This window comes from Neodiprion pinetum, chromosome 3 (assembly GCF_021155775.2).
Source record: "Neodiprion pinetum isolate iyNeoPine1 chromosome 3, iyNeoPine1.2, whole genome shotgun sequence".
NCBI lineage: Eukaryota > Metazoa > Arthropoda > Insecta > Hymenoptera > Diprionidae > Neodiprion > Neodiprion pinetum.
In genome coordinates, this window is record NC_060234.1 from 35,191,299 (window position 1) to 35,217,012 (window position 25,714).

Consider the following 25,714-nt stretch of genomic DNA (forward strand, 5'->3'; position numbering starts at 1 on the left):
GAAACTCGAATTGTCCACCTGCTCCCTGCAACCTATCTTTTATTCAGACGTCGCGAGGTTCGCATCGCGGCAGCTTCTTCGTATTCATGGTGGTAGTCCCACATTTACGTATCTGATGATAAATTTCAAACGCGCAAAACAGCTGCACACTGTTTAAGAAAAATCTGTCCAGAAGAATCGACGGAGCTCACGTTTTTTATCAAGTGACGCGAATATTCCCGATTGAGTAATCATTTCTTCGGAGTGCAACGATGCATTTAATCGAAAGGTATTAGCAGAAATTTCAGCAGCCACAGCTGGCGTTAGGATGGAGTCGTGTTAAATAAAGCTTTAATGCGGGAGTCTCTCTTAATTCTTGCACATATATACACGACGTTCTCGGAATTTCATAAAGCATGACCAAGAAATTTGCCTCACGTTAGACCGAGGAAAAATCACTCTCTTAAAAGATAATCTCGCGTTTTATTGCAAATACTTACTTGAAGGAAAATTCTTGAGGTATCCCCGAAAGCGAATAATTCAATATCCACCGTGTCTCGAAGGCAGAAACCGGCATCCGGCTTTGAAATTGTAGTGAAAAGCAAAGTTTGTATCTTACGGAATTTTTACGCTTATATTACAGCTGCTGTAAAATATATGAGAGAACGAAAAATCCTTTTGCTAAAATATTGCAGCAGATAGGTTCGAGAAAAGTCCGCGCAGGATGTTTTTGGGCGAAGATTTTGATCCGTGTTAATGGTGGGTGAAATTTGTTTCCCACACTTTAATGCACGGTTTGGAAAACTTCCTGCATCCTTGTGCGGTATTACATATTATTTGCCTTTATTTATACATGCGGGGTAAGAAAGTGCGCGTATATTCACGTTATCTCCGCATGGCTTGGCAACTTTTCCGCACACCGATCGTCCCGGTTTTCCGATCCTTACATCTCCTCTTCTTCTCGGTTTCACCGCCCCGAAACTACAGACAGGAAATACGTAAACTCCGGAATTGAACCAACGCCAAGATTCTGCCAAATCTCTTCCGCGATCCGCAGCTGGAATAATTACCGGTTCTAAATTACACTCGAGCTGGTCAATCACTCGAGGTTATTTATATTAGGTGATATTATACACGCGTTTTGTGCAATCAACGTTGTATTTTCCAACGCAACTAGATCATGAATGTTATTTCGTCGGAATAAAATAATCTTTTGGAATTTCCTGCACCGATTCGATCGGGAATTTATCGAGGACGACAATCGAAACTCTCTGATTGTGAATAAAAATTTGGCTTATTCTACTTGATTGAATCAGGTGAATTCAGCAGTCGTAAATTGTGCGTCACGGGGATTCGTATTGTTTAAGCAATTACGCGACTCGAGGTATAAAAACCTCAAAGGAATCCAAAGCCAGTAAAGGACGGTGATCCTTTGAGAAAGCACATTAGTAAGCTGAACGCATGAAAGCTTATCAAAGCATATTGCGGCAAAGCCACCCTATAAGTCATCGAGACTTAGTGTCCAAGGAGGCCCCTTTTTTTTCTTTCGTCCCCGTTTATCTCGCTTCCACAGATTTTTATCCTCTTCCCGCACATAACGTCTGATCATCCCACGCGACTCGCCTATAATCGACGAAAATGGACGGCTGTTTCTTTGATAAAACGACAGCAAATGACTGTATAAATTTTTGGAAACCTGAAACATGTGACGGTGCATTGCTCGGATTGAAGGTTTTATTTAATGATGCTGCACGATTTTGGGGTTATAAATTATATTAAAATTAGGGCAATATTTTTTTCCTTTTAGAAAAAAGTTTAAGCATTAGTTTTTGCTGTTAAAAATATGCTGCCAACGTATAGGATTAATTACTCCTATTTGAACAACGTTTTAACATAAAGACACTTATTCCAGTTTCCTCTCAGAATTATTCTGAATAATCGTAAGTACGGTATTAAATGGATATCATAACATAGATTGTTAAATTAACTTCAAAAATCACAACAGTCTTTATTGACGTCAGAGGAACCACAAAATAATGGCAAAATCAGAAGTTTTTTAACCTTTAATTATCGAAAATTACGAACTGAAGCCGATCTTCGTGCAATCTAAAACAATAAATATGTCGTTATATTGAATGTTGAAATGAAGTCAGCCCAAGTGTGAAAACCGTACCACTGCACGATTATTTTGCAAAAATTTGATCTCCAAAATCCTCGTCATCATACATCAGGAGGATTTTTAGTTGAGTAAAAAGCAAAGTCTAGTCTTTGTTCAAGCAAAAAAAAAAAAAAGAGAAAATGCGTAAGAAAATATTGTCCGTGTGCGAAACATTTATGTAGGTGATTTTGACAGTGCCAGTTTATGTCTGTATACTTTTAACGCCAGTCCATGTCCATCGCCCTATATGGCTTTACTTTTTACGGCTTATTTCCACCAAACTTTACCCTTTAAGGATTGCGGGTGCAAATGTGGGTCGGAGTGTTTAACTGCGGAGACGAGGAGCCGAGGAGAGAGAGAGAGAAAGAGAGAGGGTGAGACGTTGGCGAGTATAAACTGGCGCGAAAAGCGATCTGCGGCGGCATTCGTAACCGAGAAACAAAGTTTAAAAATCGTTAGGAACGTTAACGAAGGAGAGACCCGTTAATCCGTCGACCCCCCGGTAAAAGGACTTTCTGTCGCATTAACCTTTCTGGAATTATATTTACGGCTGCGGCGTCGCGGCGCCTCTCCTCGCGCCGCGTAAAAGTATAACACGTGGCTCTTCTATACAGCTTGAGAGAATGATAAATCTCACGACGGAATAGAAAATTCCAGGATCCCGGAGGGCGAGGGACGGGTGAAAAAAAGCTCGTTATTACAAGACACGAGTTTTGCTGCTCGTGCAGTAATTGGATTTGTTTGAGAACTTGAAATTCGCTTAATCCTCATTTCCAGGCGATGATATTCGCCCTCTTGTATTTTTATTATACTATTATGTACTAAATATAAGACACATATTCTTTTAAATAAATATCGCTTTTGCTTATCGGTATAATTGGAATCACGAATCTCTTCTTCGCCAATTCTAGTATCTACAATCTTTGCATAAAAACTTCTCAAACGTTTCTCAACCGCCGCGACAATTTTTTTTACGGTTATTTCATTTTTGCTGCTTACGTATATTTTTATCACCAGGCACGTTTCGCATTAAGTATTGTAAGAGTTGTGAATTTTTTTTTTATAAGATGTCGAAAATAACGCGAGTCTTCGCTGTTCGAAAATTGAGGGGAGTAGTCAGCGAAAATACGCCGAAAATGGGATAAAATAGTAATGGCATTGTGAAGAACTGAAACAACATACATACATTTTCTTTTTCATAACGTTCTGATGGAAGTTTAAGCTATAAAAGTCCGTGACTAAAGTTTGAAAAATATAAATATTTAAGGAAGATACGGGCGGATAAAGACCACGCCTCTCATGCGTTGCTCTCTTATTGCCACGATTCCGAGTGAACGGTTAGAGTTTTCGGCAATTTGCAAGCGCCATTCTCTCCAGAGGATGATCCTCTACAGACTAAACCTAACATTTTTAAAAAAATATGAAAATTAAAAAAATGGTGGCTAAGATTTGAAAATTATCGAAAAATGAGTGACGTTTGCTGTAATCGAAACAACAATAACATTTTTTTTGCCATAGATGTTGGTTCACTTTGTAGAGAAAGTTAATATCTTGATTAGAAAAGAGAAAAAAAAAAAAAACAAGCCGATATCTTACCGCGTTCTTGAGTTATCGTGGCAAAACTAATGAAAAACGTTGTTTGAAGGCAAACACCCGTGAATCTGTACCACACCCGAACGCACGAGTGTCTTCAACACTTAATCTTTCTTCATTACCAATATTTTTATTACGAGCAACACTGATTTTCATTGACAAAAATGTGACAAACAACACAGAAATAATAAAAATTGGGTATGTTTTTTCAGTAGTTTATAAAAGCGAATTGCATTCTTACCACATTTTCAGCCGTCAAAGCCTTCTTAGTCACCTTAAACTCAAAATGTTTGCAAGAGATCGTAGTATACGGAAAATTTGAAATATTTCGATGCCTACTCCCCTCAACTGACCTCACAATTCGGAATTTGAATTCACGAACTCGAGCCAATCGCAGAAAGCTCGCGTACTGTAATGAATTTTAATTTATCGATTATAAGTCAAATATAAAAGAAAGGGAAATAAATAAACAATTACGGGAAATAGTTGTTGACGATCATAGAGTAAATTATGCATGTCTTTGGGTCAGTTTGGTTTAAAAATCAACGGTAATTTAATAGTACAAACTCCCTAATTTCTAGTCCCTGCACGTCGCAACCCAACAAACTTGGTTTGATAGTTTAAAATAAATATAAGTGGACGGCACAGGTGTATAAGTTAAAAGATATATGAGACAATAGTCGAGTAAGAATAAAACAAAATAGTAACAATAACATTAAGACGGACGATAAAAGTGTATATAGATAAAATCGAGCGGAACAATTATTCGAAATATTTGAAGGGAGAGTGTGTGATGTGTAGTATCTATAATTTGAGAATGGTGTGACTTTCTTTCTTGTTTCCGTTCGTCGTTATTTATTGAAATCGTTACCTGATCAGGATTTGAGCTAATTTCACACTTTATGATTTCTTGACACCTCCATACGCAACTCTCTCCCTCTAAAGTCGTAGGCCTACTAATTTGCCGATCGGCTGATCCGCTGATCCGCTGATCCGTCCGAACTTCGGTTCTTACTTTCGTCGATCAAAATATATACATCGTCACAGTACTGAATTCCGTGGAAAATTGAGAAAAACCTTTTTACCATGTCGTTGTTATTGTACACACAATGTCACGGTCTAACATCGTGCGATTCATTTCCCCGAATGTTTGTCGAGTAACGGCGCGTTACGTCTTGACAACGCGACTAAAGCTGGTCCTCGGGGTTGCCGTATTATAAACGTAATTACCTTTGAAACTTCCCAAGCTCGGCATTCGGCGAAATTGAAGCCAATTACGTACGTCGCACCTGACGATATGACTGCGTGAAATTATTTAATCCACTCGATTGCCCCGGCGCGACGCAACGCGACAGAAAGTTGAGACGCCAATCGCCTCGGATTTCCATGCAAATAAGACACCCGCGGAGCTCCAGAGGGTGTGCGAAAAGTAATTTCAGGTCTGCCGAGCACGCACCGTAAAATAACCTCGCGGGTGCTTCTGCGGATCATTCTTAAATTTCAATCACCCTTCTCGATGCTCATCAACGTTTCACGATACCTTATACGCTTCAAGCGATATAAACAAACAGTTCTTATAATGCAGTTGGTTGCTTTCGATTGTCACAAGACGACGCGATTTATCAATTTTCTTACGAGACTGTCGCACGACCAGTACTTATTAAATTATTATATTTCAAAGCTACGAAGATCGCTTTAAATATACAAAAATAGAAAGTACTCGGATTTATGAAGAAAACCTTAGTTGATTACAAGTTATAAGAAAGTTGTCGAAAATCTAGTAAATTAACGTTCGGTTTCACTCTAAGACGGTTCATTTTATTCAGAAAGCCATTTTCTACAAATTCATTGGAACGGATTTCCTTGTCGTCTCGGCAACGGTGAACATTCAATTTTGTAACATTGCGTCGATATCGATCATGTTCCACAAATTACAGTATTCGATTCACTGCTGATAAGAAAGAAACTTTTTCTCAGCGAACTTGTTGAAGGTAAGCTTTGGAATAAAATGATACCTAGTCTGGATATCTAATGTTCTTATATAATTTCAATATTTTACATTCTTCTATTTTCAACGAGATGCACGTAGCTTACGAATACAACGCTTTGACAAATTCATAAAAAGTATATTAATATTTGACAAACCAATCTCTGCAATGTTTCCAAACAAAAAATGTTCGATTTCTTCGAATTTACAATCCGAAATACGTGGCATAAAATATTTAACTTCAATTTTCACCTGCATAGGTACTTAAAATATCAGATTCTCGCAAGCGAGTCTTTGCTCCGGCTTATTTTAGAAAAAAAGCACACTCTGTGGTGGGATAAAGTGTATCGAAATCGAAGGCGTAATAAAATTTTTGCATTCACAGACGGTTAGAAAGCTCGATCATCGAAATGCACAGTACCGTCCACGTCTGGGGACGACTTTTTACAGACTGAAAGCACTCGACGTGGTCAAACTATCGATGACCAGAACAGTATAATAAAGTAATTGACTTCGGAAGGATTGGCATTACGTGAAAATAGTGGTAAGATATTATTTTCACTTGCAGTACGGGGGTTAAGGGAAAACCTTGAAATAAAGAGAAAAAAAAAAAAAAAAAACTCGCGAATCCAGGGAAAAGAAAACGAGAAGAATGCGATCCTTCGCTTCTTTATCAGCTAAAAAAAACTCACTTGAAGCCCGCGAGTAGACTTCTAATTCTCAAATAACGATCCGTCAGCCAATTGTTTCGTCATTTTTTTTCGCCCGCCAAACTTTGATTAGTCGAGCAAGCCGCCGATTATTCGTCTTGCGCCGGCGCCTTTTTTCCTTTTTTTTCATTATTATTTATTTATATATAAAGGAAAATAATTAGGATCCCGAATGAGGCTTGAGATTAATTACGTCAATCATTCGACAATTCTTTGTGCCATTGATTAACTCCAGTCTTACATTGGAACGCAATCTTTCCTTTCTCCGCGAGCTTAATTCCTTCTCTATACCTAGTTCAGCTTTCTTCGGTTCGGTTATCGCCCAGCGATACGTTCAGACACGACCAGCGGTTATTACGCTCTTCTTAAAATTTCAATGTACGCCACCAGACGAGGTTGAAATAAAAAGGAGACTAAAAAACCTGCGATAAGCTCTGGTAACTATACAACTAATCCGACAACACATCGCTACGCTTTGCATTTTAGTCTGAACAAGCTCCGCTGCTTTGAATTATCGAATTTTCCGGCCCATCGGGTCTGCGGAGAATTATGCTCTCGGTATGATAGATAAAAACATTTGCTTCCACCGTTGAAGAAAAGCTTCAATATTACCAAAAAATATACATTGCACAAGTTTTTACGTTACACTTTTATCCCCCAGACGGAGGAGCTTTTTTTTATAAGCCCCACGAAAACGAGTCGAGGAGCAAGATCAGAAATAATTGCTCTTCTCTATGAAATGAAATTGAATTTTTTTAACCGTCTGCGGATCACGTGCGCAGTGAAATCTCATACACGCCCCGAGCATGACGATCATGCTTCTAGAAAATCGAGTATCCGGCGTACATTTACACATTGCGCCAAGGCGTTGCGGTCACGGGGCGTAAAATTTTAGTCGCTGGCACTCTGCAAAATTCATATATATATGTAAATATATATATATACATCTCAGCGAATGACTAACTGACGATAATTTTATTCGGTGTGATACAAAACAGAGGGAGACTCGCACGTGGCAGGTGCCGTATGCCGGAGTATTTCACCTCGACGATAACGAACTCGCCTCGTTTTGCTGCGGTCGACTCCATTCCCGAAGCATTGTATATATCTTCATCTCGTAAAGCTTAATTCAGCCGGACAGTTTTCTAAAATATTTTTCACCCCCTGTCAGAGAGTTTGTTTGCATTTATTTATTTATTTTTTTTTTTTTTAACTTTTTTCATCGACGTCACGCTGCTTACGCGTACAATGTATATAAGGTTTCACGGTGTGTAGGAGTAACAGAAATAAAAAAAAAGAAAAAGAAAAAACAGACAAGCTTGTAACAGTCATTTATTATCGACGGAAAAATGGTGACATTGATTTTCACGAGTAATGTCATTTATTATTCACGATGCTGACGAAGATCGAGTTACAGTTTAATCTTCTCCTTCTCTTCCCCGTGTTAGTTTGACATTGTTGAAAGACTCGAGTCCGCGAACAACTATAGAAAATTATTCCGTTGCTTCAGCATTGTCCCGAAATTTAGCCGAGCTTTCACAAGTTATACGAAAAATAGAAATGAAGTAGCAGGAATAGAAAAAAAACACAAAAAAAAAAAAACGGAAGAAAATAAAAAAGAAAGAAAACCCGAAGAACTTTTGGGGCCACGGAGAGATATTTTGAGCGGAGAGCCGGGTGCCGAAGGGGGTTTCTTAACTCCCGCTCCACCCCGGGGCAAGAAGTACATACTGCAAGAATCGGCGGAAGAATGAAAAGAAATTCCAGTGTAGTCAGCAGGGGAAGTTGTTCATCTCGAACGTCCAACTAAATGCTTTATGTACGACGTACGACGGCCGAGGTCCGGTTCCGCGACGGTGGTTATACTTGTTAGTATTATCCCCGTTTCGTGGCAGCGGGAAACCTGCAATTCCGACAGCTTCGAGAATGCTGCAGCATTTCGCGGAAGAAATACACGGAACCGACTATGCGTAGTATGGGGGTATAATGCACGAGGAGAGAAAGCTGGGGGGGAAAAGTGGGTGAGCGGAGAATTGAGCGGATAATGCACACAGCCAACCGAGCTGCGGAAAATGCACGGTGAAAACACAAAGCGCGCGACTTTTAATTGCGTCCACTCGTCGTTCGGGAGTTTCGCGGGCTTTTCGCTCAACTCACAATTTTGTGCTTTAATAAATTCATTACCCGCCTCCGTGCAGCGCGGAGCATGCTGCTGCTATTTAAATGCACTCGCAACGCTTGTCTTTAATGAGGAATGCCGCTAATACCTTCGCCAAATGTAGGGATGATTTGTGGGTGAAATTCCAAACGCGAATTATCACCGTAGACCTGATGGCCCAATTTTAATTTGCGCGAATAATTACCCATTTCGTTGGTTTTATTTCGCGTAATTTTCGAGTCTTCGTTAGTCGAGAGCCTAAATGCGTCAGTTGATTTGTTTTCGTCCACTTATGATGTAATTATTTTTACTGACAATGAGAGGATACGTTTTAGTACGTTTCTTTTTTTTTTAAAGAAGATTTACTCGGGTCGCGGAAGGTTAGGGTAACTAAACATGATTCTTTGTTCGAACATTATCGAGAAATTTAATAAAACTACACCGTTCAAAATGTTTGTATGGTCATTTCTCTCATGCGATGGCTACAAAATGTGGAATTTGAATTTTTTGACCTCACTAGAAGTTCCGAAGTCATAACTGAATTTTTTCACGGTACCTTTCCCAGAAAAAATCGAACTGTGGAAAAATTCAGTATTTCAGGAAATCACAGACTTCTTTGCATTGTGAAAATTTAGTACAGTGTAGTTAAGACTGCGTTTAAGAGACTGGAAAGCCGAAAATCAATACTATATATTTCATATGTATGCAAAAATAACAAACACAGAAATTATAAACAGGAACATGGCTATCGATGTTTCTTTGCGAATCGTTTTAAACTGATTAAAGATTCATCCGATTCGTTTATTTTCCGATGCCTGCAGCTTCTACAGTGGGCGAAAAAATTCCTTGATTTAAGTAGATCTAATGATGTGAAATAGATTTTTGTAAATTGAAGTTAGATTTACTTGATTGAATTGGATTGGGTATTTTTGTTTTGAATAAATATAATGAATATAAACTTCGGCGAAAAAAAAAATAATCTTACACGTCGATATGATTTTGATCCGAACAATGATTTTCTAATTCTTAGACATTCTTTGTTAGCTTGCGTACAAATGAATTTTTTCAATCACAATGCCGGATGATACGGTATTCGACAGTATGCGACTTTTTTTCACGTGTTGAGCGCGTTAAGCATTCAATTTTACAACATTCCAACGATATCGATTATTGATCAACAAACAACAGCAGCGAATTAACTACTGCAGAAAAATGAAAATCTGTTCCATTGAACACGTGCAAAATTCAATTCTGAATAAAGCGAGCCTTTAGTAGAGTGAAATCGAACGAATCAGCTAGATTTGTTAACCATTTTGCAAGCAATTTGAAACGAAGCATCGATATCTATAAACTTCTGTTTACAATACCATTTTGCTTAAAACATGAGTTGTAAAAATCTAACAAAAAACATCTAAGTATTGTTTAAAGATCACAGAAATAACTCTCTTTGGTTTTCCTAACCAAAATTGATTGTTCAAGTACTGTAAAACATCGGCAAACTTGAAGAAAATGCCGAAAATGTCGAAAAGAAGACTTTATTTCCCATGAAGACTAACACCACGAGTCCCATTCCACGACTAAGGGACTCTACGAAGAGTTTGAAAAATGTTTGGGGTGAAATTCACCCCCAGTGACTTATCAGGGTTAATTTCACCGTATTTCAATGCGATCGTTGTAGCTCACACTGTAAAAAATTTGGTGTCAAAATCAACACCATTTTAACACCACGCGTAGTCCCGAAAAGTCCACTCCGTTGGTGTGCATGCTTGGTGTTAACAGACGGTGTTAAAAGTTTGGTGTTCCGAAGTAACACCGATTGCAGTAACACCCGAAACCTGACACCTTCAGAATAACACCAGAGTATTGACGCCCAGACAATTATGACACCATAAAAATCAGCACCAAGGAATTTGAACCCTGCGAAATAACAACATCGAAATGGACACCATAAGAATCCGCACCGCTGAATAAGCACCTTGCGAATGAACACCAGCGGATTAACACCCTGGCAATAACACCAAAAAACTGACACCCAGTTGATAACACCAGAAAATTGACATCCGCAATATAGCACTATACAACAACAAAAAACAACTCCAAAAAATTGACACCATGGTAATAACACCAGAGAATTGGCAAACCGACTATTTTTTCTTATATGAATATAGGTATATGCATATATGACACATGAGGTAGGGTTTAAAAATAAAATACAGTGATTCATAAGATAATCCAAGTCAATATATAATTTCTATTACATAGGTAAACACCTTACATGTGCTTTCAAATATATACATATATAAACTTATTTTTGCTTATACATATATATATAATATATATAACCACATGAACCTTAGAATAATCTTACATATTATATATTTGATATCAAAAGTACAAAACTTATTTTCTCTTTAACAACAAATTGGCTAAATAATAATTAATCATTATTGTTTGTACTTTCCGTTCTGCGGGATAGGAACTTTTAAATACCGTATGCATTTATATGAACATATGAATTGAGTGACACGAAACGGCGTAAAAACTAATAGTACAATATACATATAGATTATAATTATGATAATGATGAAAATAGTAGCATATAGGTACGTTTAAAAAATATGACATTTCGGCACTACGAACGTAGTAGTTTTGTGATAACTTTGATGAAATTCATAGGCATATTTATGATCCAACAGATTGAGATCGATTAAACTATAGGTCTTTATAATTTTGGGTTCGACTACAAAAGCATGGTACTCGTCACTAAAATATTTTGTTTTACATTTGGTACAAATAACGAATGGTACATTGCGATGTACAAAGATATGAGTGATGACCTGAAATACGGGTAGATCCGTCTGTTCATCAATATGGGTTGCAATTGAAAATCCGACTTTATAAAGAAATCCAGAAACTACTTTTTTCACCACGAATATTCTATCGGATGGATTAAATTGAAAATCGCTTCTCGCTAACAAAAATTCAGATATAAAATTGTCATACCTATCAAATTTGCCTCCGCCTGTGCCAATAAAATTTCTTTCTTTTGTGTCTTAGGACAGGCATTGCGGAGGAAGATCAACTGTCCTTGCGCACTTTCCTCATTGTGAGGGTACACATTTTTGGGGGTCGAACGTTTTCTTTCTGCTCAATTTTAACTTCTTTACTTGGCACCTGACGACGTCTATTGAGGGTGCGCAGTCTCCAGGAGATGTAACCTGACCGGCCTTCAGGGTCATAGAATATTTCCTGAAATTTAAATCAGTAAATGCTAGATAGTTTTATTAACACATAAATAATTCGCTACTGTATATGATCCTGTAAAAAATATCGGGCTAAAGTTTCACTTATATATAGATAAAATATGTTAATTCAAAATTTTTTTCAAAGCCAATGCCGACTAGAATGTGGCAGTATTTTATTCCAATTTAATAATTTATTTCCAATAAATTCACCAAATGGAGATAGGTTAGTGTACACCGAGCGTTTTGGTAATTCAGTACGCGGAATGAAATGATAATGCTTGGTTGGTACTCAATTATACAAGTCAGCACCAAATGGTTTAAAGTAACACCATAGAGCGTTGAAAGAACCCTAGATACTATTCAAAGAACACCAAATAGTGTTAGATGAACAGAAAATAGCATTTAACGATTTATTGGAAAATATTATTTATTAACACTTACCTGTAATAATAAAATCATTCTATTCCAAGGGCTTGCCATTGGGAGTGAGCACTTTTATCTATTTAGTCTCCCCGTTGTATCGTCCCTTTCGCAACTGGAAAGATGTCCCGGTAACAATGTCACCACTATCCGGTGCATCCTGCACATTTGCTGCTTGCTGCGCACTATCAATCAACACATTTTCCATTTCAGGGCCATCCATATTAAGCAAAGTCACGGTAAAAACATTAACAAAATCTGATTCCGACATAATTAGAACCATACACGAGGCAGACAACACGTTTTACCTGAAATGCGAAGCGACTGCTTGTAAGCGCGCGTGGAGGAAACTGAGCTTCTCTGACTGCGGGCTAAGGACTTGCGGCATGTTAAAACTTGTACGCGTAAGAGCTTTCGACATCAGATTGACACCATCGGTGTCAATTCAACATTATATCGGTGTCAATGCAACACTGTGTCGGTGTACACGCAAATCTGTGACAGACTTGGATTTTGAGGTTGACACCATCGCCGTCAAACCAACACATTGTAAACAATCGACGGTGTGAACTTCTATAAAACTTCTATAGACTGCATTTCGGTTTGGAAGCAACACTATTTGGTGCTTTTTAACTTCCCGTTTCTCCATTTTCGGAGAAAAAAGGAAATTATTGTCATCACCCCGAAAATGAAAAGTTAGGTGTTCACTAAATCTTGACGTTTCAAGATCCAGAGAATCATCTCCGACCGCTTTCGGACGGACGACTGTGTGTGTGTATGTGTGTATGTATATACGTATCTGATCAATTTTTTTATCCGACGATATCTCAAAAACGAGGCACCGCATTTCAATGATTTTGGTCCCAATCGACGCGGCTTTTCAAAACTTAGAACTGATTAGATTTTTGCTTTGATCGGTTCAGTACTTTTTGAATTATTCGAACAACAAATCTCCGAAATATAAAATAAAAATATCCTGAGAATGGATCAACGGATTTGAATGAAAATTGGTACCATGAGATTTCTGGGGTCGTTGATCACGAATATGGGGTCAGATTTGCAAAATCTAAAATGGCGAATCCAATATGGTGGAATAAAATCTAAAAATATTCGGATTTTGGTAGAAATTAGTAGTCGGAGGTTTTTTGGGTCACCGATAACAAATCCAAGGTCAGAATTCCCAAATTCATAATGGTGGATCCATTATAGTGGTTCAAAATAAAAGAAAATCATATTATCTTCATGTAATATGGTATCCAAGGACTTTCGACACATCAATCACGAATCTGAATTTGTAGTTCGAAATTCGAATTGGATATTAATATTTTTTTATTCCGTCAACTTGGAACCTGCAGTGTGATAACGGGAAGATCGAGGGCTGGCTCACGGTCAGCTTGTTAAACACACGCAACTCGTCATTTTCGACACCATATAGTGCTAAATTTTGAATTAGCGAATAAATGTTGCCCATATAATATATACTAATTTATACATACATGCGTATAATCTGATATAATCTTATTGGATCAAATACGAATTGTAATTTGTTTGTTTTTATTTAATTTTATCGTGTTAGGGCGGACTATTTTTTTCCCGAGTAATCTCGCGCACGGTGAGATATAATCACTGAATACAATTCTCAAGTTATGTACGAAGATTTCCGACATCTAGACAGTGAGTATACCTCGTACCACAGACGAGGCTCATTGTGACTATGAGAATTTTTATTTTGAAGATATACTAACTTCTGAAGAGGGTAAATCAACACCTTGATCATTCAAATTGCACCGAAATGTGTCTGTTTGAGTAAAAAACTGCAGATGGTGTTGATTCACGTAAGATGACATCATTTTTAATCCCAACAACATTGCCGGAGTATTTCATAAACTTTATTGGTGTTATTCGTGACACCGAAATTCCCAGCCAATAACACCGAGCTTGCTTACTAACTTCTGAAGAGGCTGAATCAACACCTTAGTCATTTAAATTGCACCAAAAGGTGTCAGTATGAGTTAAACACTGCAGATGGTGTTGATTTAGTTAAGATAACACCATTTTTAATTACAACAACATCGCCGGAGTCTTTCATACACTTTATTGGTGTTGTTTGTGACACCGATATTCCTAAACAACAACTCCGAGCTTGTTTACACCGCAAATTTTTTACAGTGCAAGCATGTATGAATACAACGATTCGACGAACACAATGTAAGACTATCTCGCAACGAAATTGATAAAAAATATCGACTCTTGATCAAGCATGATCCCCGCAAGTTCTGGCACGCGTTTATGGGAAATAGGGTGAAACGGCCGGAGTCTAGTAACGAGAAAAGTCGGGTAGGTCGGTCGGGTCAGTCGGAGAGGTGATAGTTCGAATCGGTGGTTTTACAAGGTAGAAAAAAGCGCGCAGGCCGGTGGAAAAGGTGAGCCGGCGATCGGTAGCCCAGAGGTTTGTAACGGGGGCGGGATTTCCGGGCTGACAAAAACACACAGATCAATAACAGACCGTATCGTGCGGTTTGAAAACGGATTGCCTGTTGCACCCCATTTTCCGCAGTCCTCGCCCGGAGCGACTTGTTCGAGGGAATAATTATATCCGTCGGAGGGACGCGCGCCGAGCGAATTGATTACTGTTGTCATTTCGGGCGGGAAGTTTGCGCCTTTTTTCCCTTGCAAATTGTCGCGTCATCGACGCGACGCCGCGAGATCTTCGAATCGGTTCCGGTAATTGCGAACACCTCGAGAATACCGCCCGGAACTCCGCCAATATCCTTCCAACATCTGCAAGGATCCCACAGGTAATTTGCCACGGACAGACACATCCCGCTCGATTCACCGTCTCGGCGATAGAATTGTTTGTTAGAGAGGAATCCATTCGATATGCCGGCAAAGCTTCGGTCATGCTTCGAGCCCCGGCTACCACTCGTATTCCTCGAGCACTAATTAAGCTCGCCGATTTTCCACCCCCGAGCTTTTTTCTTCATCCTCACTCTCTACCACTTTTCCTTTATTCAACGCGTTTTACGCTCCTGACCCTGACTTTATTTTCTGGCTCGCTCTTTTTCTTCGGACGACGATCTGCGGAGTAAACCTTTCGAGCGAATTTTAGACAGATAACTATTTTTCTCCTACGTTGCGGGTGAAATTTGTTTCCGTAACGGTGGCACGATATCCGTCGTCGGTTCCTCGAGTTTGTACACAAATCATAGCTAAGCTGAAGGTCTGAACGTCGGGGTGAGGAAACGACGACGACGTCGTGTTTACCTTCTCGCTGCGTATTTTCAAAGCCGAATCTCATCCTAGAGAGGAAATATTTTCGTTAAGCAATGTATTATCTCAAACACAACATGGACGGTCTTCCTGTAAACAGTCGAGTCGGCATCTCGGCATGATACAGAGATAGCGTATTAAACGTTGTTTATTATTTCCAGACAATACCTGGCATGGAATTATGCCCTGTCGACGAAGAAGTTCACAGTCGTGTTAAAAGGATGTTGCCAGGATTCGGAATTCGGGTACATTCCACGACCTGCCGGACGTCATGCGTGTGAACGCATTTCCGATCGAAAGTAAACCTCGGAACTCCCACGCGAAAAATTATGCGAACGAAAATGTAGTCAGAGGGCTCTGACATCGATCGTTTCAGCGACGAGTTATCAATTATGGAACGACAAGCCTCGCGGCGTTGGCGCGGAAGTTACAGAAGACGGAGAAAAAAACCTTGGGCCGAACGTCTCGCCGATTGGACGAGAAATTTCATCGCGTTTTTGTTCAGCAATGTCGGTATCGTCTGTCTCGTCGTCGGTTACGCCGTAGCCGGTGCCGCCATATTTTACTACATCGAAGGGGAAATGTGTCAGAAGACGCTGAACGTTACCAGGAACGAAATTGCTGACAAACTGTGGAACTACACCTCGAGGGTAAGAATCATGCCTTTTGAAAATTATTACCACATCGTTACTAATTCACGCCGTTTCGTTTCGAGGAACGATATTCTTCATTCCCAATCGAATTTCCGGTCACTTTTTATGGCCTGTGAATTTTCAGACATTTATATTTGGCCGTTTTTGCAAACGTTTTTTTGCTTCAAGGGAACGTTTATAAACCGTGTGACTCTGCTTTCACTATATTTTACATCCCCCCCCACATGGCACGTGGCTTTTGAGTACTTTTAAATTTATTATATTAATAAGTACTAGCTGTAAAACTCGCTCTGGGTCGGATGCCTAGTGTAGCTGGTTTTTGTGCTCGTGCGCTCGCTGCGCTCGCTTACTCGTTATCAGTGTTTTACCAAATGATACGAGATTAATTAGATACCTCACGCCCTTACTGTGTGTATTGTGTAAAAACTACGGAGCGCTGGTCCTGGAGATCGAAATTCACCAGGTAGAGGACTTGGAAGTCGTAGTTTATCAAGTAAATTACCTGGAGCGCAGGAACTGTCATGAACTACGGAGCGCTGGTCTTGGAGGTCGAAATTTACCACGTGACGTAGCTGGAGCGCAGGAACTAAGGAGCGCTTGTCCTGGAGATCGAGTTGTACCAGAAAGCGGACCTGGAGCTTAGGATCCAGGAGGTAGAGAACCCGGTACTCGAAATCTGCGGAGCGCGATTCTCATCCGTCCGCTCTACTGCGCGGTTGTTTCCAGACTGAGGAATTCGGCTGGCTGATTTTCGTCGTCGACGATTACTATAGATCGATGAAGTCAGGGGAGCAAAAAATTTTGGGTGACGTCACTTTCTGAATATCCGAACATCCGAACATTCAAACTTTGGTTTCTAACTTTAATACTAAATGATATTGTACATTTTACTTAAATCTAATATTATACATGCATAAATAAGTAACCTCCCTCTCATGTGGTTCCTAAGTAGGTTCTCGTCACCCACTCCCACCACTCGTAAATGAACCACGTGGCTTATGAACGTTCCCCAACAAGCATCCCACATATTAGAAGCTTTTGTTCGTCCTCCGCCAAGGTTCCGGCTCAACCATTTTATGTAAATATGAAAATAACACCGCGACTTGATTGATTGCATTTCATTCATTTCACTTCTGTTATAATTATCCAGCTACTCAGTTTCACGCGATAATTTTGTCGAATTCCTCATAGCGAGGATGAGTACTGGTAGATAGGATGATCAAGTTGGGGAAAATATTCATGGTCGATGACGCAATTTGTGTTTCATTCTCTTCTATAATGGAAAAAGTATAAATAATGTTTGGCATTACGGTGATTGAAGAAAAATTGCATCCAAAATCGAACAAACAACATGCGCTACCCTGTCTTGCTTTTCGACCGTATTCTAAGGTCAACATTGTGTATCAAAGAAAATTTCTTCCGCCTATATTTGCTGAGAAGACGGCTACTTCCTTATTCCATTTAATTTTTGATTTTCCCTCTCGGGACCCGCGTGACTGGTTTCCTTGTGAACTTTATTCACGCTCGAAGGATTTTCCAGAAAAAGGAGCAAAAGAAGCAGTCGCGCAAGACCCTCCACAGTCAGCGCGGTGTAAGCCTAACCACGAAAATAACGGACATCTAAAAAACTGAAACACTAGTAATTGTGTCGAGTACTCAGAGAATATCGTTACTCGTCTTCCACTCCCGTTCATCGTACATTTTATTCGAATCGGGCGAATTTAAAGACTCACCATTCGTCCCAATTCCGACGCCTCATTGAATTCCGACACTCTACGTTATGTTCCATTCGCTTGAAACGCAGGTAAATATCTTCTCCGAGCAGCAGTGGAAGCTCCAGGTTGACATCATGCTCAAGGAGTACCAAAAGGATGTTGTGAAGGAGGCAAAGAACGGCTACAAAGTCAAATCCATGGAATGGACCTACGCCGGTGCATTCCTCTACTCCCTCACCGTCATCACAACCATCGGTAAGTCTTGCCCACATTTCATGTGTCGGAGAATTGCATCGTGATTGTGTTTTCTCATCCTCTTGTCCGTTGGTCGGAGGAATCGAACGACAGCTTCGATACAAAGACATCGCGTCTGTATCCGCTGTTGTCCAATTAGATTTAGATACAAATCATCGGCGCTGTTTGTAGCTGAAACGTTTTCGTGGTCATCGGACGTAATTCGTTGGCGCAAAAAATAAGATCTACTTTCTAGAATAGCAGCTTATCGGAAAAAAACTTTTTTTCATTAGAAGTACGTTTTTGTTTCTTTCTTAGCAATTTTAACAGACCTCATTTGCCTGGTTACATCCTTAGTAGAAAACGAACACGCATCGCTGTCACTTTGTAACAGCCCGACGAACTTGTACTGTCGGTGCAGACAATTTCTAGGTTTTCGAGGGAAATAATTGAGTCTATTTACTGCAGGATCTCGTCGCTTCTGAATGACTGAATTAACAGGATAGTTTTATTGGCTGTATTAAATTTATGTCTCTTTTCGAGGGGTCGCAGCAGCTAAACGATTCTAAGCCGGTACACTATGCTCGACTCAAAAGATGGAAAGGCGGTAATACAGCGTAAAAATATCAGCGTTCACGCGCTTCATTGCCATCACGTAAATGCACGTAGAGGTGTAATGACCACTCAAGAGTCGTCGAGACGTCGGCGGAAAAAATTGAGAGAGGGAATGAACGAAAGGAAATGTATATAAGAAGAGAAATTGGATGAGTGGAGTTTGCTTTGCCTCCTTTGCGGTCTGCGCACGACCTTGATGAAGGTCTTTGGTAAACCTTTTACCGACGATTGGGGTCTGCATTCCCCCTTGTTACCGTAACGGAGAAGAGGAGCCCGCAGGCTTTCACTTTCCAATCTTCGATCATTCGAATCGGTTCACTCGGATCCTCGCAGCTCAAAGCTCAGAGCTGCAAAAGTTGAAACCTCCTTTCGCTTTGAGAGTTAACGATAATTCTGCGTTTTTCAATTCGCTACGCGAGAAATACGGATATTACCATGACCCAATTTCCTGGTACGCAGCAATTCGCTAACCTAGTTCCGAAAATCGAGCGAAAATATTGACTATGCAGGGACAATGAATCGGTCGAAACTTTCTCCGGGGATGAGTCGATGAAGTTTCTCCACGACGAAACACAGCGACGTGACAATTCGGTTTACACGTCTTGCGGGGGTATTTAATCGTGCAAAAGTCACGAGGATTTGCAAGACACGTCTAACAGTCCATGGATTAAGTCAAGGGGAAAACAGTTGTCGTAAGGAATTAGTTTCGCTGTAGCTTGGATTCCAAATCTTTTGATCTCTGATTGTTTAGAATACACACTCCTCGGAGCTGCAGACAAGAAACAATGGACCATAGAAATTCCCACAACCGTGGCAGGCATTGTTTCATCGGGTGGAAAATTCGCTATTGAATTATATTATACACTGTGACGTGCGAAAAATAAAACTGCGAATCGCACGTTTCGTAATTCTTGCAGTGGAACTGTAACAAAGCACCGCAAAATGTTATTCAAAACTGAAAAATATGAAGAAATTTTTTATTTTTTTTAATGGAATCCCGCATCTGGTGCAACCGTCAAAGTTTATGGCTCCAAAGGACATCTTTAACTAGGATCTGATGATATCGTCTTCCAATTTTTACCTCGTGCTTCTATCATCGAGTCGATTTATCCCGACTTGATTTCCTCGACGTTAATCATTCGTGTGATGAAATGAATCCATTCGAGCCGAGCCTATCGTTTGCGGAAAAATGAGTCTTCGTCACAAGTTGTATGACTTGGATGGGTTGTCTGCTAAAGTAGTTCCAGATCTGAAGTGAAACGATATCCTGATATCTTCGTTCGAAGAGGGCAATTAAAGAAATGGAAGTCAAACATTGAATTTCATTCACGGTAAAGTTACTCGGAAATATATCATCACGAGATGTTTCTCTCTGTCTCATTCTTGTTCTTCTTCATTTCTGTGGGTAAAAGTTTTTCACGATCAGATCAGCACGATCGCATTTCGAACCGTGTGTAATTGAAATTTGTGAGTGAAGCGAAGGAGTCTTGCAGTGTTTGCCAGAGCCTATTTCCTCAAGCCCGTAGGTTTGTAATCTCGTTTTCAGCAAAGTGTAATTTCCTACCGAGAAGTTCCCCGTTCGTTTCCTAGATTTTTCTTTTTTCCAGCTCTTGTGAAAGAAATTGCGTACCGGGAGAAAAAACCACTCGACAGAGTTAAAGCGCAAAAGTGTTTAAGGGAATAATTGTTAAAGAGAGACGGGGCTGCGCCCTTTGAAGCATTAGGTAATAAATCAGTTGGCTCTGCCAAGAATCTTTCAAAGACCGATGCCATGGCTCCAAATAATGGGACGCCCTGCTAATTAGAAGAATTAATTACCTCACCTTCGCTCCTTAGATTCTTAAAACATACTACCTCTCTCTTTCTTCTCTCTATCTCTCTCTCTCTCTCTCTCTTCTCTCCCGTCTGATCCCGGCACCCACGAATTATTTACGAGGCAGAACGAACCAACGGCGAAGAGAGGCAATCGAACGTGCAGCTGACCCTGATGGATCATGGTGGGGGAAAATTCTCCCTGATAAAATCAACATCTTTTGTCAATTCGTATTAAAAATTCGTTCAATCTTGAATGAACTCCAATTCGTATCCAGCGAAGTTGGTGGATTTTACGGGGTGCTGAATTTCTGGCGTATGGAATATTACGGGACGATACACCGAGTATATTTGTTTTGTATAATCTACAAACACGTACATATTACGTATAATTATGGGATTCAATGCCTCGCCTAATCTTCATTTTCATTCTCACGAATCGAGCGATTCTGATCTAGGATGAAGGCTGTTTGACTTTGAAAAGAGATATCTGTAATTCTGGGTATTTGTTTAGTCTGTATCAACGACGAGGCGTATAAAATAAATTCTCTGGTCATTGTTCGGTCATCCTTTGTCAGATATTACAGCATCGCTACATTTCTCGAATTCTCTGAATATCAGACGCAAATAATTTTATCCCATGGGTCACGTTTAATACGAATTCCAAGCCTATGTTTCTCCTCTTTGTCCTACTAAATAAACAGTAACGCCTCATTCTTTCTACAATTAGAACAGAAGATTGTATCAGAAAGACAAATAATACAGTTTATGCAGGATGGAAAATGGAAAAAAATCGTAATGATTCAATTTTCACGAACTATCCGAAATTGATACTGCAGTTCAGCAGCTACAATTTACCCAATAATGTTTCGATAAATTTCCAACTAGGATGTAAAGTTCATTTCCATTCTATGAGTTCTAAGTTCTCAGCTTTGACATTCATGAGACAAGGAATTTTAAAGATATCGTAAATTCCGCCTAGACAGCATTTCGAACTGAATCGTTCATCGAATAATCAAAATATCTGCTTTTGTATTCTACCTAAAAGGAAGAAGCGATTTCACGTTTCGTGTTCCAAGTAAGTCATTCGAATTGGAATAATTTGATTTGGCTAAGAAGGAATGAACGGATGCATTGAAAAATAATCTATTCGGCGTTATTATTTTAACTGATTATTATAGCGAAACAAGAAGCGATACGGTAACAACTAAAGTAGGTTTATACCTTGCGGATCTATCCAAATGTCCGACGCATCGACTCGCTCGGCCCTTCGTTGCCAAGGGCTCCTTCGTCCTCGACAGGTTGTTAAACTCGTTTTCATTAATTCCGCGCTTGGTTAACCAGAGAATTTTGTAGGCCGTGGCGCCCTTCGCCCTTAATAAGTCTCAACTGGTTCCCGGTTTTCCGGCTCCCCGTTTTTCCGACCGCACTCAGTTTGGCGTGACGCAATCACGCCGAAATTGACGGGGGGAAGAAATATTTGAAAAATTCACCACCCTATCCGATTTCCCGCGCCCTCCTCCACGTCTGCCTCCTCTCGCCATGCCCCATGTGCCTATCCATTGAAAACTTGGCGTAATAACGCGTCACAGACACGGCAGTTATTGCCTCTGATAAAATAGGGAACGCGGTTCTATTTCGGGATTTCTAGACTCCCTCCCTTACAACTACGCGCGCCCTCTATTTTACTCATTTAGCACAACGTACGTAAGTTTATCGACGGACGTGTGTTTTTCCTTTTTACTCCCCGGTCTTTATTTTCTACTCGGATCGCGTCTGTACCTACTCCATGTTTTATCTACAAGTAACGAACTCTCTGCGTGAAATAGAATGCAAAGGTACTCAAAGGCACTGAGATTCTTTTGCGTTATGAATTTTCTTGTATTGCGAAGAAAACTTTACAAGAATGTGAAGAATTTTCCTCGGGGTTGAAAAATTTGTACAGAAGTGCCTTTGATCATTTGAGGCATTTCACGTTTCATACTTCGAAGAGATCTACTGGCGGTGATATAATAAGGACCTTTTCGACCGGCGAACCGAAGTTCCACTTGTTTTCAGCCGCGAATTCTAGTCCCACCGGAGAGCCTGACGGAATTCTGATAAAACGGCTGTTTAGAAACTGGGAAACATTTGTAGGCGTTAAAAATTTAGAGATGAGAAGAGCGAACAGGCGCGCGACTTTTGTATTCGCAGAAGGGACGCTGAATTCCGCCATTTCGTATTTATGATACGCTTTCCTCCCTCCAGGTTCCTGAATCCCTTGATGCCCTTTTCCCCTCCCCGTTTCGCCGTTTTCGCATCCTTGATGCAGCACCCCGGATACTTGAATAAAAGTACAACGCTTCACGCTCTTAGCTTCCGAGATACTATTTTATAGGCCTTAAATAAAACGGTGGGCTTTTATGAAAATGAAATCGGTCGGTCTCATATTTCATCATGTATTTATCACCGCACTACATCTTTCCGTTTCAATAACCCCAGGGGCTAAATAATCTTTTGTACCCGAAAAATATTTATCCTCACGCGTGCTGCTATAACTCACTACCCGTATCGCTATACCTGCCGCTGACAACATCGTAAACGAATTACCTTGTTTGTCTCTTATTACACAAGTCTCTGCCAAAAATTACTCATCCATCTACGAGACATCCCCCTTCTCCATTAATTTCCTCGAACGTTATCCGAAGTACAACGTCTCCCCGTGTCCGCTCTATTGCACACCTTGCACCCCTACGGTGCACCATGTATTACTTCGCACCATCGGACCCCACGTTCGCTCTTCCACGTGACGTTAATTCCCGATCCTAATCTTGCAATATATCAAGTTGCCAAGGCTAGACGCACTTCTCGGGTCTCACTCGTCGATAACCCCTGCAGCATTATCCACGCGAAACTAATCGCGAGACGAACGGTTCTCCGGTCTCATCCTGAAAATTGAAGCGAGTAATCCCCGGGTGTCTAGGAGTCTCAGCCAACCGTCGTTGGAAAATTTTTAGCTTTGTACACTTTGGGGAAATGAATAATAAATTTTCACACATCTGCTCGTCAGAGACACCGTCCCGACGTGTATACGGATTTTGTCACCTCACGGTACCTACGTTGTCTCGTTCAATCCGCACCGTCGAACCGCATATGTGTCACACTTTACGCTCTTCGCTCAGAATCGCAATGATATCGCTTGACAATGATCACGTTATTTGCACTGTACCTTGTGTAATTAATTCTAAGCAGTGATTCATCGAGGTTAGGTTTCGTCCGAGATTGCCATCTCCTGCAGCGATCGAGGGACGGGTCGAAGTCAAGTTACTTGAAATCCCGCTAATTTGATCCCATCAGGTGGGCCAATCCTTTGGCCTTTGGACCTCTATGCTCCGCACACTCGAGAGTACACCACCGCCTCTTCCATTAGTCCTCTGCCCGTCGAAGTTGTACTCTCTCTCTCTCTCTCTCTCTCTCTCTCTCTCTCTCTCTCTCTGCACACTCTGGAAACCAAATGACCACTTATCAACACGAAAGTAAGGATTCCAACTCTCCGGAGTTGTCCGCGGACATTTGCCTTTGTAATAACCCTTTTGATAACAGCGCGTGGTGTCATCCTGCGAGTGATTTAACGAATTCGAGTGAATTTTGTTAGAGCTCAAGGATTGATTCCCGTACTGAAATGTGAATTGTAATTTGAAGCAAGGAGTACAGAGAGAGCCGAAATAGTATACTTGGAAAAATAATTATAATGACAAAAATTTGGTCCTGGCATCGAAACTTCAGGGTTAATATACGTTCGATGAAAAAAACATTATATTTACGTAACCAAAAAATGTAGTTAATTTTATGGTGCGCAGAAAACGAAATATCTTATCGTTAGTAAAGTGTAAGAAGAGGTTTGGCATCACAATCCCGTAGATTCTGTTGCGATTGATAAATCAGATCTACCCAGTGAAATGATTTTGTAAGAATTGAAAAATGATTGTTCGATTGTTGTAATTAAAAAAATTATCGTTCGATTGTAATTTATGCAACACGAATTAAGTGCCACGTCAAACAATGACAAGGAAACATGCCATTGTAAGTTGACAGGCTTATTCAATGGTATTAGACCGCGAATAATTTAGTTCTGCTGGAACCCCTTCTCATAACTGTTCATCTTACTTCTCTTTAGTAACACTCATGATTTCGTAAATTTTACTCATCTTGATCCACCGAATAGATTTAGCGAATCGTGTGACGCGATTTAGTTAAATCTACCAGAGCGTATTAAGTATTACTTCGTTAAATTGACTAAATTAAAATCGAGTTTCCGTATTCATAAGTATATTTTGTTCGATAAAATTTTTTTGCGTTTTTGAAACAATTATTTCATTAGTTTTGATATCTGCAACAAAATATTGTGTTCTCAGGAGAAAATTTTCTACAACATGTGTTTAGAAATGGCTTTTTGTAAAAGTTTTCTCTGAGTATACCTCACCATTGATTGTTGACTGTTCTTTTTCAACTGTCATTTTATCGTACTCTCTCCAAGCACAAATTTCACGCCAGATTCTCTGTCCTGTAATCTAAAACGCTCGCTGTTGTACTTGTGTGTGAGTAACAGTAATATTGACCAGAGAAAACAATTCCAAAATCAAGAAAGGTCCTCAATTTCCTGACTTCCTTCATTGCCAATACAGAATCTCGGCGCAGACCAGTCAAGCTTAGGGTCGGCGGGTCGTCGAGCCCAGAGACGGGCTAAAATGGCAGGGAGGGGTGCGTATTAGCCAACGCTTTTAGGCCGCGGGGCTGTAATCAAGTGAGACCACCCCAGGGTAAGTTGGTGAATTTATTAAAAGGACAGTCGGGTAGAAGGATTGTGTCTTAATCGAAGTCAGACTTGCGGACCTCGTATAAATATTGATGAAAGATTTTCTCGGATAGAATTACTTTGAGAAAAATATGTATACCGCAAGATACCTTGCAGATTAACGAAGGCGAATGGAGGTAAATCCTGGGACACGGTGATTAGAGATTAATGTTGCGTAATTTTGCTACATCTCGAAAACTGAATATATATAATGATACAGCAAGAGCATTAATAAAGATCTCTTCGAACTTTGTCCTCACGGTTGTGCTAATGGTTAATATTTTCGCGATGATTTGTCAACTTCAATCTTTTGTCGAGCACTGTTTCGATC

The 25,714-nt window shown here is 40.1% G+C and overlaps 1 protein-coding gene and 1 long non-coding RNA gene across 3 annotated transcripts in view; one reads left to right on the plus strand and one right to left on the minus strand.

The window, feature by feature from the left end:
* The window catches only part of LOC124213753 (TWiK family of potassium channels protein 18), a 207,326-nt gene that overhangs the window by 17,943 nt on the left and 163,669 nt on the right, over positions 1-25,714 (plus strand). For both annotated transcript variants that reach the window (XM_069134283.1, XM_046615346.1), the window contains exons 2-3: positions 15,682-16,170; positions 17,978-18,143. In XM_069134283.1, the coding sequence (XP_068990384.1) occupies positions 15,913-16,170; positions 17,978-18,143 (424 nt within the window). In that variant the 5' untranslated portion in view covers positions 15,682-15,912. The remainder of the gene's footprint in view (positions 1-15,681; positions 16,171-17,977; positions 18,144-25,714) is intronic.
* On the minus strand, positions 11,717-13,252 carry LOC124213756 (uncharacterized). Its single transcript, XR_011176723.1, has 2 exons — positions 12,272-13,252; positions 11,717-11,834 (listed from the first exon to the last, which is right to left on the minus strand). It is a non-coding gene; the product is annotated as an uncharacterized lncRNA (long non-coding RNA).